This window comes from Amborella trichopoda, chromosome 11 (genome assembly GCF_054954075.1).
Source record: "Amborella trichopoda isolate Santa Cruz 75 chromosome 11, AtrichopodaSantaCruz75HAP2 v2.0, whole genome shotgun sequence".
NCBI classification, from domain to species: Eukaryota; Viridiplantae; Streptophyta; class Magnoliopsida; order Amborellales; family Amborellaceae; genus Amborella; species Amborella trichopoda.
Window position 1 is genome coordinate 15806928 of NC_142346.1, and position 16537 is coordinate 15823464.

Consider the following 16537-nt stretch of genomic DNA (forward strand, 5'->3'; position numbering starts at 1 on the left):
AAGAAGAAAGAGAGAGAAAATAGGAAAGAGAGGAAAAGTAAAGGAAAGATAAAGATAGAAAAGGAAAGTGGATAAAGGAGATCAAAGATGAAATAGGAAAGAAAGACATAAACGAGAGGAGAGAGCAAGGGAGAGATAAAGACGAAGAGAGAAAGAGAGAGAAAGAGAGAGATGAGAGGAGGCGAGAGAAAGAGAGAGATGAGAGGAGGAGAGAGAAAATTATTTTATCGAAGGGAACCAGCTCTTTTCTTCTCTCTCCACTCTCTCTCTCCAAGATACACCCACGAACTCAAGGCAAAAATTGAAGCTTTATTGATCAACGTGTAAAATGAATTGGGTGTCTTTATAATTAAGTTTAGCGTTATATAGAATTGGGCCCAAACATGGGTGTACGCCAAAAAACTACCTAAATTGATGATAATTATAATTTAATTGAACTAAAAGAAATTGTAAAAATGGTTGCAAAAAGACCTTTTCGTCCTAGCCTAACAATGCGTGAAATTATAGAACAGCCACTAATGTTGCTCGAGAACTTGCGTGATCTTTTATGACTAATCCAAGGTTGTCCTGATACCCATTTGATTGAAATATGATTGTTTTCTTGTGAGGCTCGGCATGGGGATCGATTTGATACCAACTTCGAAACATGAATCGTGTTTTTAAGCCACGGTCATACGATTTGAAATCTGGATGAATCTTAAAAAATTTGGATCAATAATGTGCTCTTTTCATAATGTTTCTCCATAGTTTCTTCACTAAATTATACTGAGAATTCCTTCACGATCACGTTGCAACAAATGCAATTTAATTTCTTATCCGGATGAACATTTCGTCGTCTTGGGTTTTTCGCTGGAATCTTGAAATCCAACGGTTGAAATTTATAGCATATTTGAAGCCTCCATGTTTTAAATCCAACCGTTCATCGTACACGGGGTTCGGACCAAAGCTAACCATGAACCTTACGCACATAATACAATTGGTTTTGCTTTGATCGGGTATGTGAGCGTCAAGATTGGACTTGAGTCTGCTTCTCACGTGGTGGACTATCCATGGCTGGGAGGTCGAGGGCTCAATAGGATCTGAGCCATCATTACCCAGGTCTTGAGTTGGAAGGCCCTCTTGTACTAGTGGATTGGTGGCTTGGGATCACTTACTAAAACGTTGTAAAACTCTTGACATCCCTGTATTTTCTTTGTGATTATATCATGGAAACTGGAACATTTGAATAGGTCGTGACCCCAAATTTGGTGGTATAGGCACCAATGGTCCATAGTTCCCAGGGCAAGGTGTTGGGGTTGCCTTGCCAGTTTTGGTGTGATTAGGCCTTCTTGAAGCATATAATAAAAAAGACGTGAAGGAGACTAGGCGCTTAGTCTTCCTCTTAGGCTGTTACCTCATGGGAGGCTTCTGCTTCCCCGAATGCCTTCTTTAACTCGTCAAGCTTTATTTGACCCTTTTGAATCAGAGCCTCGATAATGTCTTTTAACATGGACAAGTCATCTGTGGGGTGGTTGATCCTTTGATGATAATCATAGTAATTTTCCTGAGTATCGAGCCCCGCTTGCTCAAGGAACTTTGCCTCTGGAAGATCGATCGTGTTTTGTTTCAGTAATAATCAGAGTAGCGTAAGGACCCATTCCTTCCCAAAGGGGTAGATTTTATTTCGATGCCTGGTCCAATAATCATATCGATTAAGGTTCACAGATGGGGGTACTCGGTTGTATGACTGTTGTTGCTTGCTTGTCTGAAGTGTTTTTGTTGTGTTTACCTCTTTGGAGAGGTCCAATGTTTAGGAGGGAGGTTTCTTTAGATCATTGATCGTGACAACTACGTTGATCACTCCTTTTGGTTGGTTGCCCCGGGTATTAGTTATGAGCTACCACTGCCCCGGTTGTTCCTTGAGCTTGCAGGCTGTTGTCGTGACCCGCTATGGTGGCGTAACAGGCTTTCTATGCAGTCCGATTTAGAGATCAGCTCTTACATGGAGGTCGGATTGGAGGCCTTGACATGTAGAGCAATCTCAAGTCACTTGTTTCGCACATAGGTTTGACCTGCTTCCTTCTTGGGAATAGGATTGGGATGGCGAGCAGCCATTTCTCCACCTTGATAAGAATTAATCCACAGGCTCATCAGGATCTTGAGTTAAGGTGAGAAGCTTGATGGTTTGAACCTCTCTCTCGACCTCGTAAAAACGTTGGTGTAACAGTTCTCCATTTCCTCCCAAGTACGTATTGAATTTGGGGGAAGTTGAGCATACCACTAAAAAGCCGGGCCATCAAGGGTTTCAACAAACTGACGGAGAAGGAGTCTCCCATCAGCCTCTGTCTCTCGACATGCTGCTTGGAAGTGGGCTATATGTTGAATCGGGGACGTGGCTCCATTGAATAGGGGAAACTTCCCTTTCTTGTAATCTGAGGGAAATGACCCTTATCAATGTATGAAGGGTATGTCTTTTGATAAGGCGCTGCACCTTGTATTCCCAGAATTTGTTTAGTCTTTAAGCTATGGGTCACCAGAGCATTGATGTCTGCCTGTGAGATGGGGTGAGGGACAGAATTGTCCTGTGAGGCTGAGGGAAGGGGCTGCATTGGAGGTCCATCATCTGAATGATGCGAATTGACCTCATGGTTGGCTGATTGTCGTGTGACATCTATACGATCAATCTTCTCCATCATTGTGTGCGCCATGTCTTTGAACTTATTCGTGCGCTCTTCCTGCGAGTTCCCAGGCTGATTCACAACCATTACGCTAATTATTTCTCCAAGAAGGTTAGCGTTAATTGTAGTTGATGGCTTCCGAGCATGGCGCATCAGTAAGGGGTTAGCATGCCCCGACTGGACTCGAGTCTTATATGCCAATCGCGTGAGGACCGGTTCTCGATGGTCTTAGGACCGTGGCTGTTGAGTGGCTGGGTCATCTTCTATAACACTAACTACAGTGCAGGGCTCATGGACTTCTTAGGGCTTTATCATCTGAAGAGGGTAGAAGGGGTTCAAGTGAAGAGGGTCATTAGAGTTGGTTGCCCCGACCGTCTTGGTTGCTTCCCTGGTCAGAATTTGCAGACCCCTATCACGTTTAGCCTTGAGAATTTGATGAACCTCATGCCAAAACTATAATCTAGACTACGGCTGGTCAGCTCTTCTTACACAAGAGAGAGTTGTCTCCATCAAGTGTGGCAAAAGATGAGGGTCAGGGACTGGACTTAACCTGGGCATGGGAGGATGAAGGACTTGATCTTTGATCAGGTCTTTGCCTTGAGCTCTCTTATGAGCCTCAAAAACACGACCGAGATGATGGGGCTGATTCAAGATGGTACTCTTGGGTAAGGTCTACGAGTACTAAGGTTGGAGATGCTTACCCGAAGAAGGAGGAGAGAGCAAAAGCAAGGTTGACTCATGAGGAAGCCTGAGTCGAGGGCGAGGGGCTATCTGTGATGGGGACCTGTGTGCGCCCCTTGAAGAAGGATCACGGGTGACCTGGGGGTCAGCCCGGGCTCGAGCAAGTGGTCTTACCTTAGGAAGCCGAGAACTGCGAGCAGGTGCCTGTATGAGAACAAGTGGAAGCCTACTCCTTACAGGGTGCACTAGTGTGTGCAGAGTAGGATGACAAGGGGGTTGTCTCCTGTGTACTCGAGTTGGCACAGCAATGGCGTTGCCCCAAGTGGTGGGATGCCTATGCATAATGTGTGTAGGACCTAACCTTAGAAGGTTTGATCCTGCATGTTGACTCGAGGTAACATAAATGTTGCCCCGAGGTTTTGCTCGAGTGGATGACCCATGAGCTTTATGGCGTGTGCAAGAGGTGGAACCCCAGGTCTCTACCTCGATGTGTTGATCATCTAGAGATAGAGACTCATGGTGGTGTAAGAATGTGGGGGGGCCTTGCGGCGACCCACTAAAGCAACGACAACTTGCTTGCCTTTTACGGAGAGGGACTGGGCAGCCTTTCAGCTTACCTCAACAATACGACCGACAAGTGATTTGTCGATGGTAGGGTGCATGCTGTGTATGGTAATAGATGTGCTACCAATGCAGGGGGCCTTGGCGAGAGTTCCACCAGAACTAGGAGATGGAGAGTTAGGGACCTTTAAGTCCCTCCTCACACCAAACCAGGTTAAGACCTTGAAACTAGACCCGGGGTCTTTGCTCAAAAGAAAAGTTGGGAACAAAGTTTGAGGAACTTGTTCCCTGGGGATACTTGCAAATGCGGGGATAAGAAAATCCCTGATCCGAATGAATGAGTTACAGAACTCAGAAGCCATAAGTGTGTAATACATAAAATAAAAGGAGAAACTAGCCAAACAAGTACGATCCGACTAAGGGGTAGTAAGTCCCCGGTGGAGTCACATAGATGGTTCGGTGCCTCGATCTCGCCCTCTGAATCTGGATGATCGGGAGGAATGTGTCTCAGGTTTCAAGTGAACCCGGGACTTTGAGATCGTTCTCTTGGGAACCTTTCTAAAAAACAAGGGTAGGTATACCAATCGATGAGAGAGGAATTTAAGGTGGGTTCTAGACATACTCGGGCTTGCTTACGTAGGCGCCCTCTTAGATCATGAGAAAGCCCCCTAGTCATAGAACTGCCTCGAAATCCCCTCCCTTGGCCTGTATTTTCATGTTTTTGCAATCACACACACATGGTTAATTTTACAAGACAAGTGGGCCAAAAGAGACCCCACCTTATCTTTGAGCGAATGTGCTCGGGTATGCGCATCCAAGAGAAGAAAGGGTAAGAGAATAGATGAAAGAAGAATAAAGAGTTAGATCAGAGGAATTTTTACTAGGTGGCGAGACTAATACAGCAGCTAGATTAGCAAGTGATTGACGAGCGTGGTAGCAAGATAGGCACGGTAACTAGACTAGCTCAACAGAAATACTACTAGACATCAGAACGATCATCGGCCAACCTGGCACAATGGCTAGCCAATCGTGGCAGTAAAGCAGGCACGATGACTAAGACTGGCTCAACGGTAATACTGCTAGACGACAAGAATACTGGGCAATGTTTGTCTCAGCCTTTCTTGGTCAAAACGAGAGAGAGAATGAAGAAAAGAGAGAGAGAGAGACATGCATAGTACTACCGATGTCGTGCATGGGAGAAAAAGTGAGATGAGAAATGAGGGAGAAAGGAAAAAAGGGAGAGAGAAAAGAGTGACATAAAAGTAAGAGAGACAAGAGAGCAAGGAACATGGGCGGCGATTAGAGAGAAGATGAAGGTCCCCCATCCATGTCAGATGGCGAAGGAAGAGAGAGAAGACATGGGCGACGATATCCTTCTGCCATCCACGTCAAAAGAAAAAGAAGAGGGAGAAGACATGGGTGGTGATGTGCTTCCGTCGTTTATGTCAGATGAAGAAGAAGAGAGAAGACATGGGCAACAATGTCCTTCTGCTGTCCATGTCAGATGAAGAAGAAGAGAGAGAAGGCATGGACGGTGACGTGCTTCTGCAGTTCATGTCTTATGAAGAAGAAGAGAGAGAAGACATGGGCTATGATGTGCCTCCACCGTCCGTCAGATGAACAAGAAGAGAGAGAAGACATGGGCGGCGATGTGCCTCCTCCATCAATGGCAGATGCAGAAGAGAGAGGAGATATGGGTGGTAATGTGCTTCCGCTGTCCATGTCAGATGAATAAGAAGAGAGAGAAGACATGGGCGGCGATGTGCCTCCGCTGTCCATGTTAGATGAAGAAGACAAGGAGACTTCGACAGAGGCCTGGCCTGCCACTCGGGTTAAGGTCCGACTCACTGTCTATGTCCTTGAAGCGAGAAAACATCATGCCAAGAGATCTGCTTCGCCATGCACGAACATAGAAGAAGGAGAAAGAGAGAGAGAACATGAAAGAGAGGAAACGTTAAGGAAAGATAAAGATAGAAAATGAATGTGGATAAAGGGGATCAGAGACGAAATAGAAAAGAAAGACATAAACGAGAGGAGAGAGAAGGGAAAGATAGCGATGAAGAGAGAAAGAGAGAAATGAGAGGAGGAGAGAGACAAAGAGAGATGAGAGGAGGAGAGAGAAATAGAGATACGAGAGAACAGAAAAATAGAGAGATGAGAGGAGGAGAGAGAAAGATAAGAGGACGAGAGAAAAAATTACCTTATCGAAGGGTATAGGTCCTTTTCTTCTCTCACCTCTCTCTCTCTCTACAAGTTGCACCCATGAACTCAAGGTAAAAATTAAAGTTTTATTGATTAATGTGTAGAATGAACTGGGTGTCTTTACAATTAAGTTTAACGTGTTTACATAGAATTGAGTCCAAACATGGGTTTACACTAAAAAACTACCTAAATTGATGATAATTACAATTTAATTGAATTAAAAGAAATTCTAGAAATGGGGGCAAACGGACTATTTTGCCCCGGCCTAACAAAGCGTGAAATTTCAGAACAATCCATGCTACTGGTTGAGAACTTGAGTAATCTTTTATGACTGATCCGAAATTGTTTTGATGCCTGTTTGATCCAAGGAGGATTGTTTTCTTGTAGTGCTCGGCGTGGCGATCGATTTGATACCAACTTCAAGTCATGAATTGTGTTTTTAAGCCATGATCATGCCACTTGAAATTTGGATGAATCTTGAAAACTTCGGATCGATAGTGTGCTCGTTCCTTGATATTTCTCCATAGTTTTTTTGTTGAATCATACAAACCCTGTGGTCATGATCACGTTTCAATAAATGCAATTCGACTTCATGTCCGGGTGAGGATTTCATAGTCTTAGGTTTTTGGCTGGAATCTTGAAATTCGGCGGTCGAAATTTACAACAGTTTCAAAGCCACTTTGTGTGAAATCCAACCGTTCATCGTACTCGAGGTTCGGACCAAAGATAACCTCGGACCTTACGCACATAATGCAATTGGTTTGACATTGATTGGGTACGCGAGCGTCATGATATGGCCGCTCGAGTGAGGCATGCTGCTGCTGAATTTTCTGCAATTATCTTCAAGAATCGTTAACTTCTCTCTACTTTTTCTCTCTGCTCGAGTACCATCACGGGTGTGCCACATGTCAAAATGCTCGTCTTGATGAGACGTACATGCTCACCAAATAAGAGAGCAATCTGACTCTGACCGAGTGAGATACGGGCCTTTGAAGTTGCTATTGGGGACTGTGCACCTCAACCTCCTTTTATGGAGATTGGTGTTGGGAGGACGCACGAGAATAGTGTGCAGCCTAACCCTTTTCAGTGTTTTACCCATAATGCTTTTTTGGAATGTCTGATTAAGCCAAAACTTGACCCCATAAGAGTTTTCGACTGTGCTGATCCAATGGTGGTGGTCTCACAGATATTTGAAGCACTGACAATATAGTTCTAGTTACAGGGTCCGTTTTAGGATGTTGGAGGCTAATTTTTTAGAAATTGTTTCTTTGTCTACGCTACCATAGATATGTCGGATTGTGATGAAACTTGGTAGGTGGCCTTTTGAAGTGGTTAAGAAGATTTTCACCCATTCTAGGGCAATTTTGAGACTGTTGAAAATTTCATTGTATGTTAAGGCTTTATTGACTTGCTTCCTCTTTATTTCGCATCAAAGACCAAGGTGCTGAAAAATGTGTTCAAACACTTGGAAGTGCTACATCATCATCCTAAACCTCTAAAGTAGTAGGGGATGGAGCATTGACTACTGGCTCAGCCATAACAGATGACCTAGCACTTTTGTGCCTCCGAGAGGGTGCAACAGTCGATAGGGACCCAGAAGCATGCATGAGCATAGAACGCTTCCTCTTCTTCTTCCCTTCTTGAGAAGGTGTAGTTTTTGTTGAGGCCTTACCATGCGAAGAACCTGCAGTGGGGGCACTATGAGGACCACTCCCTAAGAGGACATTCAGATCTTGGACTAGATACCCTTCTTGGTCGAGATCCCTATGTCCTTCTTTCCACTAAAAAATGAAACTTAGGTTGTCAAAGAGGGTTCCCATCCTCTCCTTCAGAACAAGCATTTACGGCGATGTCTCGTCCACTGCTATCTCGTGGGGCACCCGAAGTTGTTCCCAGTTCTGGAGGGGCTCTAAATTTCTTCTCTTGCTTGGTCTCTTGGCGCCAATTACTATTTGTCTCCTTCCAGTAGTGGGCAACCTCCCAGTATCTGCGGTTGGTGATCCTCCACCAACGCTCATCTGCCTAGGTCGCTTGGCCCATTCTGCCAAAGTAAGGTACGACAAACTTGTTCACTTCAGTGACCTCTAATCATGTCAACCAAGCAGTACGAACATGGATTGCCTTCCATGATTCATGGAGAGTCCCCAGTTCCTCTATCTTCTCAACACTTACATTCCCATACTGCTTCTCGAATAAGATTGGGAAGGGACACCCCTGGTCAAGCTCATGTTGATGAGCAAAGAGATACATGAGCTCCGAAATTCCTATAGAAACACCATCTAGTGCATTGCCAAGCTCATGTACAAAAGCATGATCTGTGAAACCTCTCACTGGGAAGGGGACTCGACGCAAGTTGGAGGACTCGATGTCGAACAGACTTTGCCCATGCCCGGGGGTATGGAAAATGCTATGCCCCACAATCTTCGTCAGATGGGCACACATACTCTCTTCCAAATTTGGGTTTCTGGTATATGTGATGGGGAAGTATGCTGCAAGCCACCCGAACACATAATGCATTGGGAAAGGTGTCTTGAAGTCCCCAGGAAAAGCCTCACATCTCACCAGTCCAAGACCACCTTCTTTGCATTTGTAGGGCTTTCCTCTTGACACAGCCCCCCATGTAAGGACCCGGACATTTCTGGCATGTAAGAGTAAGCAGTCGTGTGTCCAAGGGATGTCACCGTGCGTGCAAGAGAAGTCACCGTGCTTGCAAGGGATACCGCCATGCATCCAAGGAATTTCATCGTGCGTGCAAAGGATGCCAACCGTGTGTGCAAGGGAAACTGCGGTGTTTGCAAGAGTAAGCCATCGTGCATGCACGGGATGCTGCTACGTGTGCAAAGGATGCTGCCATGTGTGTAAGAGTAAGTTGCCATGCATGCAAGGGGTGCCGCTGTGCGTGCAAGGGAAGCCATCATGTGTGCATGAGGACACCGCCATGCATGTCACTGCCGTGCGCATCACTGTCGTGCATGACACTACCATGCGTGACACCGTCGTGTGAGATGGTGCCGCGAGCACTACTGCTAAGGAGGAAGACGCCATGTGCGACAGTGTCGCACATAATGTCATCGAGAACAACACCGCCGTGAGTGTTACTGTACTGCGTGGATGCCAAGGTAACCCTTATGCTTTGCTCTTACATGTCAGCCACTTGTATGCCAAAGTAAACCACCTGGATGCCATTGTATGCCACTTTTGTGTCACTTGCCTGCCACCTGCCTGCTGCTCCCCCCCCTCCCCTTCTCCTTGTCTATAAATACTGCCCTTCAGACCCCTTCGAGAATTTTTTCCTTCTCTCACCCATGTCCTCCCTTTCTAGCACTAGGAACCTTAAGCTTGGAAGCTTGGCCTTTGAGGGGAACCTGTGTGGGGAAACTTGGTGTCTTTTGGTGCATGTTAGTGGGTTTAACTACCATGTCTTCATGTTATTAGGAAATTCATGTTTTATTTGTTTATCAAATTATGAGGTTTAAGAGTGATTTTGGATAAAATTTTGAATATGAATATGGATTGAATGCTCTTGCAATCTTGCTAGATGTGTCCATTTTTCCAGAATTGTGATTCCACTTTGAGTAATTATTTGAGCACTAAAATTATTTCTTTTGATTATGAAATTTTGGGGGGAAGTAGTCCTTTGAGTATATTTTAAGAGGGGAAAGACTCCATATCAATATCTATTTTTATTGGAAGGTTATGATCCATTTCCTAAGACATGCTAGAATTATGAAAAGAAACTTTACATGTTTTTGTGCAAGATTGTTCACTGACCAATTCTTGTTGAGCTCAAACCACTTTTGAATGAAATATGAGTGAGATGTTAGAATGATTGCAAACCACTTTTTAATAAAATATGAGTGAGTCTACTTTAAATATGGTTTTGGAATCAAAACAAAATTCCCTTCGGTTTGGAAATTATGCCAATTTTTCTATGAAGATGTCACTGTTTTGAATGCAGGAACTTTTTTTCCAGAACAGTTACATATTTTGTGTAAGTTTGTTCACTATCCAACACATGTCAAAATGAACTCAAAATACTTCTAAATGAAAGATTTATGAATGTATTTTTAAAAAGGTCTAAAAGCATGATTAAATTCTCTATGATTTGAAAGTTATGTTCGTTTTTCTACAAGGATACCACACTAGATTTTCTGCTGAATTTTTCAAAACTATCACTTGTTTTGTGTAGCATTGTTTACTGACAAAAATGCTAAGAATTAGGTCAAAGAACTTTGAAAAGACATATGTTGACTATATTTTCAAAGTGGTTTTGGAACCATGATCAAATTCCCTATGGAGTGGAAACTATGCTCATTTTTCTAAGAGACTATTACACTGAAATTTCTACTCTATTATGAAATATTGAATGAGCATGGTTGTAATAAGACATATTTATGAAATGTTGAATGATCATGGTTGTAATAAGGCATGTTTATGAAATATTGAATGCTTATGAAATGATTAATGCTAATGAAATATTGAATATAGCATGGTTGTAATAAGACATGCCATAGATGTGATATGAAGCACTATGTAATGGGTCATCCATTGATAGTGTGATATGTGACAAGAATGTGATCTGAGGCACTACGCAACAGGTCATCCGTTGGTAGTTTAATGTGATATGATATGATAAAAAAATTGTGCCGGCAGTTGAGATCTTCCCTAACTCCCCATGATAGGACAAGACTTAGGATGTGAATATGAATAGTCAGAAGGGTCGCGCCCCCCAAATCTATATGGACACTACGTATTGGGTCATCCATTAGTAGTGTAACGCTCTCTCGCCAGAAGGGCATAAGGAGAGGGTCGTGTCTTGCAATGCGTCTGCCTATCAAAAGCCCCACAGCGCACTGGGGACTCTGTGTGTGTGTGAAGACATTACAAAATGGGTTATCCATTTGTCATTTTCTTCCCTCTTGAGGAATGGTAGAAGTCTTAAGCAATGGGAATGGCTTGACTTGATTGATAGGGTTCTACTTCGTGAATAGGCGACTACAGGATTTGCATGTATTTACCTTAATTTATTGATCTAATAAATGGTTAGCTCATGTGATGTCCGATATCTGAATTGCGATTGCCCCACCATGAGAGAAATTTCTCACAACATGTTGAATTGTGATGCATGTATCCATATTGTAAAACTTGCATGATTACTGCGGTGGCTATTGAATAACTGTGTATAGGCAGGAATGAATAACACTTTGATCTACTTATTGGGCTTCATAGCTCATTCCTTTGAATTTCTTAAACGTAGAGTGGTAACTCGCTGGTCGAGGCCGGTCGGTTGGGTGATCGTGACTGGCGGTTGAAGACCCGCACTTAACCCTTTTGATTGTAGGTGTTAGATGGCAATTGTCCATATAATGGTTTTGTTGTGAAGCATTGTATTTTGTTGTTGGGCCTTTTGTACCTTTAATATACTTGTAATAAATTTGGAGCTCTTATTTATATTTTGGTTTTAATTTGTTCAGCTTTTGTTATGGTTGTGTTTGGAGTTTTTTTTTTTCTTTCGTCGTTTTCTTTGATTCCTTCTTTTCAAAAGTGTTGAGCACACTCCCACCTAAGTGGCATTTGATACCTTTGGTCGAGGTCCCGCACCCTGTTTCCCTCCAGTAAGCATGGTATGGGGTCAGGGGGTGGGGCTGTGATAATTTATACTATCAGAGTAGCCATGATAGGATTCTTGGCCTAAAGAGTCGTGGTTGTGCCCTTATAATGGTTTTTGGATAGGCTAGTAACTGGGTGTTCCTATTTTAGGTCAAGATGATGAGGACTCATGCCAACAATGTGAGTTCTAGTAATGAGAACATTGAGGCCTTAGGGGAATTCTTCAAGACACTCGGGGCCATGACTCAAATGATGAAAGACTATATGCCAGCCCCGGCTGCCGCCGCCCCAGGCTAAGATGACAGTGGATTGATTGAGAGGTTTAGGAGACTTGCCCCTCTTGCATTCTCGGGACATGGAAGAGAAAAATGGAGGAGGCAAGTTGAGAAGATATTGAAGTGTTGCATTGTTCCGATGAGCAGAAGGTTAGATTGGGGACTTTAATGTTAGAAGGGGATGCCGAGCGGTGGTGAAGTTCGGTGAGGCAATGATGGGAAGAGATAGAGACTGAGGCATCCTAAGAAAGTTTTCTAATAGCATTTAATGAGAAGTACATCCCTGATTTAGTCCGAGAAAGAAAATAGGTGAAATTCATTGAGCTGCAGCAAGGAAGATTGTCAGTGGAGCAGTATGCAGCTAAATTTGTAGAGCTCCTTGCTACATGCCACATATCATCAATACAAAGGGGCGTAAGGTGAGAAAATTTTAGAGGGGGCTCAGGCCAGATGTCCGAGGGAGAATAATGGCAGTTAATAATAAGACATTCTACCGTTAGTGGACCTAGCTATGAAGAATGAGAAAGATTGTGAAGAGTTCCAATTAAGGAAGGAAGGAAAGGTAAGGTCCGCACTGTCTAGGAGTTTTGGGAGACGGCCTCCTCCTAGAAGAGACTTTAGGGGAAAGGCTAATCAAAGCAACTAGAAAATCCAAAAGACCTTCTCGAGCGATGTGAGGGATAATCGATGCCCGACCTGCTCGTACTGGGGAATGAATAACCACTTTGCAGTTGAGTGCCACAAGAAGTAGAGAACATATTTTGGTTGTGGCAAGCTTGGCCATCTAATCAAGGACTGCCCTGTGAACATGTCAGAAACTGAACAAAGACTCAAGGTCGGGTGTTTGCACTCACAGATAGGAAGCTAAAGCGTCTACCTCAGTGATCCGAGGTACGCTCTCTGTTTGTGGTATAGAAGATAGAATTTTGTTAGACCCTGGTTTTTCTCATTCTTTGTTGCAGCTCACTTTGCATGTCACATAAATGTTGAGCCTTCACTTCTTGACTAGACCTTAAAAGTATGTACACCTACGGGGGATTATATGGAAACTGATATGGTATATAAACAATGTGGAGTTTTACTTGAGGGGTGTGTCCTGCCCATAGACTTGATACTTCTAGATATCTGGGACTTTGATGTTATTTTGGGCATGGACAGGTTGTCCATACACCATGCCATTGTTGACTGTTATGATAAGACTGTTACTCTTAGACACCCTAATCGACCTGAGTTGCACTTTGTTGGTATCAAGGAGGCTCCCCCTCTACATTTTATTGAGGCTCTTCCAACTTATCATCTTTTGGCTAAGAGATGTGTTAGATACTTATCCTATGTAGTAGAGAATCGGGATCCTATGTAGTAGAGAATCGGGATGTCCAGTCTAAATTAGAAGAGATACTAGTCATAAGAGAATACCCAGAGGTCTTTCCTAAGGAATTGTCATCCTTGTCTTCAGTAATAGAGATAGAGTTTGAGATAGAGATGGCCTCTGACACTTCTCCCATCTCTAAAGCCCCATATAGGATGGCCCCAGCGAAACTGAAGGAGCTAAAAGAAAAATTGCGTGAGTTGATGGAAAAGTCATCCAACCATGTGTGTCACCTTGAGATGCATCGGTTCTGTTTGTGAAAAAGAAAGATGGGTCTATGAGATGCTACATAGACTATAGGTAGTTGAATAAAGTAATAGTGAAGAACAACTATCCCTTGCCTAGAATTGATTACTTATTTGCCAAGTGTTCTCTAAGATTGATCTCCGATCGGGTTATAGTCAACTATAGGTCAAGGAGGGGGATGTTCCCAAGACCGCATTTAGAACCCAATATGGCCACTATGAGTTTTTAGTAATGTCGTTCGAATTAACTAATGCCCCAGGTGTTTTTATGGATCTGATGAAAGAATTTTTAGACCCTTTTTGGATGCTTTTGTTGTGGTCTTTATTGATGATATTTTGGTATATTCGAAGAGCTTAGAAGAGCATGAGCAACACCTGAGAGTGGTCCTTCAGACTTTAAGGTCAGAAACATTATATGCCACATTTAGCAAGAGTGAGTTCTGGCTTCCTAGTGTGGCCTTACTTGGGCACAATATTTCTAAGGATGGGATCGCAGTTGACCCTTCTAAGGTTGAAGTTGTACTCAAGTGGGGAAGATCAACAAACGTGTCAGAGGTTAGCAGTTTTCTAGGGTTAGCAGGTTATTATACATGTTTTGTAGAAGGATTATAAAAAATAGCGCTCCCTCTGACTCGTATAACCCAGAAGAAGGTGAAATTTATATGTTCAGATGACTGTGAGCAAAATTTTCAAGAGCTAAAGAAGAGATTGACTTCACCTATGATACTGACCTTACTAAAAGGAAATGAGGACTTTGCAGTCTACACCGATGCCTCTCATAAAAGGGGCTCGGATGTGCGCTTATGCAACGAGGGAAGGTCCTGGCATATGCCTCAAGACAGTTAAAGTTGTATGAATAGATTTACCCAAACCATGATTTGGAGCTTGCAGCTATAATATTTGCCTTGAAAATTTGGAGACACTACCTCTATGGGGCCCAATTTAAGGTGTTTACGGATCATTAGAGCCTCAAATACCTTTTTTCCCAGAATGAGTTGAACATGAGGCAAAGGAGATAGATGGACCTATTGAATGATTATGATTATACCAACAATTACTACCCAGGTAAGACTATTGTGGTAGAAGATGCTTTAAGCAGAAAGCTTGTAATATTAGTGCCACATCTAAAGGTTCGAGAGATGAAGTTGTTAGAGGATCTAGTGGGATGGCACCCAACTCCACCCCTTGGTGGTTGGGTAAATATGGCAGCTCATATAAGGATAGAGCCCCAGCTTTTTCAATAGATCTGGGTGGCATAAAAGAAGGATCCCCAGCTCATGAAAATTTTGGAAGAGATGAAGTTGGGAAGGAAAGATGATTTCTCTATGAGCAGCGATGACTTGTTAAGATTAAAAAATCGGGTTGTATCCCGAATGATGAGGATGTGAAGAGATCCATCTTGGAGGAAGCTCACCGCTCTCGTTATACTATACATCCTGGAAGTACTAAGATGTTTCACGACTTGAAGAAAACTTTCTGGTGAAATGACATGCAAAGGGAAGTAGCACTATTTATTTCTATGTGCTTGACATGCCAACAAGTGAAAGTTGAGCATCAGAAACCCGTTGGTTTATTGCAACCCTTGCCCGTACCCGAATATGAGAGCACATTGCTATGGATTTTGTCTCTGGTTTGCCAAGAACGAGTTTTGAGCATGATAGTATTTAGGTCATTGTGGACCAGGTGACCAAAGCAACCCACTTCTTACCGATCTGCATGATCTATACCTTGGATAAACTTACCCAGTTATGCATAAAGGAAATAGTGAGGTTGCATGAAATACAAGTCAGCATCGTGTGCGACAGGGACACTAGATTTACCTCTCGATTTTGGGCGAGTCTGCAGTCAGCCTTGGGAATGAGACTTACTTTTAACACTACCTTTCACCCCCATACTGATGAACAATGAAAGAGAACCATTCAGACCCTGGAAGATATGTTAAGGGCTTGTGTCTTTGATTTTAAGGGAAGCCAGGATGATCATTTACCCCAGATTGAATTCGCCTATAACAACAGCTTCCAAGCCAGTATTCAAAGGGCGTCTTTTAAAGCACTGTATGGAAGGAAGTGCAAGTCACCTATTAGTTGGGATGAGATTGGTGAAAGAAGACTTTTAGGGCAAAAAATTGTCCAGATTACCTCTGAAAAGATTTCTTTGCTTCAAAAGAGGCTCAGGACTGCTCAGAGTTGGCAAAAGAGTTGCACTAATAACCGAAGAAGAGACCTCAAGTTTGAGGTGGGTGATCGGGTTTCCTTGAAGGTATCACCAACTAAAGGCATTATGAGATTCGGTAAGAAAGGGAAGTTGAGCTCACGTTATATTGGACCTTTTGAAATTGTGGAGAGAGTTGGAGACATGGCATATCGGCTTGCCCTACCATTCGAGCTGGCAAATATCTACATTGTCTTTCAATCATCTCTGTTAAGGAAGTACCAACTCAAACCGTCCCACATTCTAAAGTATGAACTGATTCTGATCAAAGAAGACCTGACCTTCATCGAGAAGCCAGTTGAATTACTAGACAGAAGGGTGCAAGTATTACGCAATAAGGAGATCCCACTGGTCCATGTTTTGTTGCAATACCATTCATGAGAAAAGTCAACCTGGGTATGGGAAGTTGAGATTCGAGTTAAGTACACCCATTTGTTTGATTAGCATGAGGCATGATTTTGGGGACAAAACCCTTTTAAGGGGGGGATGATGTAAGGACCTGGTCTTTTTCAGCTTGTAGGAGGTGCGTACAAGGGATGCCACTATGAGTGTAAGGGAAGCCACCGTGCATGCAAGGGATGTCGTTGTGTGTGCAAGGGATGCTGTCGTGTGTGCAAGAGATGCCGTCGTGCATGTAATGGATACTGCCGTATGTTCAATAGATACCGCCGTGCATGCAAGAGTAAGCCGTTGTGCATGCAAGGAATGCTATTGAGCATGCAAGGA

General features: G+C 43.3%; 1 protein-coding gene across 1 annotated transcript; it reads left to right on the forward strand.

The window, feature by feature from the left end:
- The first annotated feature begins 13028 nt into the window (after positions 1 to 13028).
- On the forward strand, positions 13029 to 16192 carry LOC148779772 (uncharacterized). The gene is made up of 3 exons (XM_088850592.1): positions 13029 to 13301; positions 13952 to 14155; positions 15566 to 16192. The coding sequence occupies exons 1-3, from the start codon at positions 13029 to 13031 to the stop codon at positions 16190 to 16192; spliced, it is 1104 nt and encodes a 367-aa protein (XP_088706718.1).
- Positions 16193 to 16537: the final 345 nt, after the last annotated feature.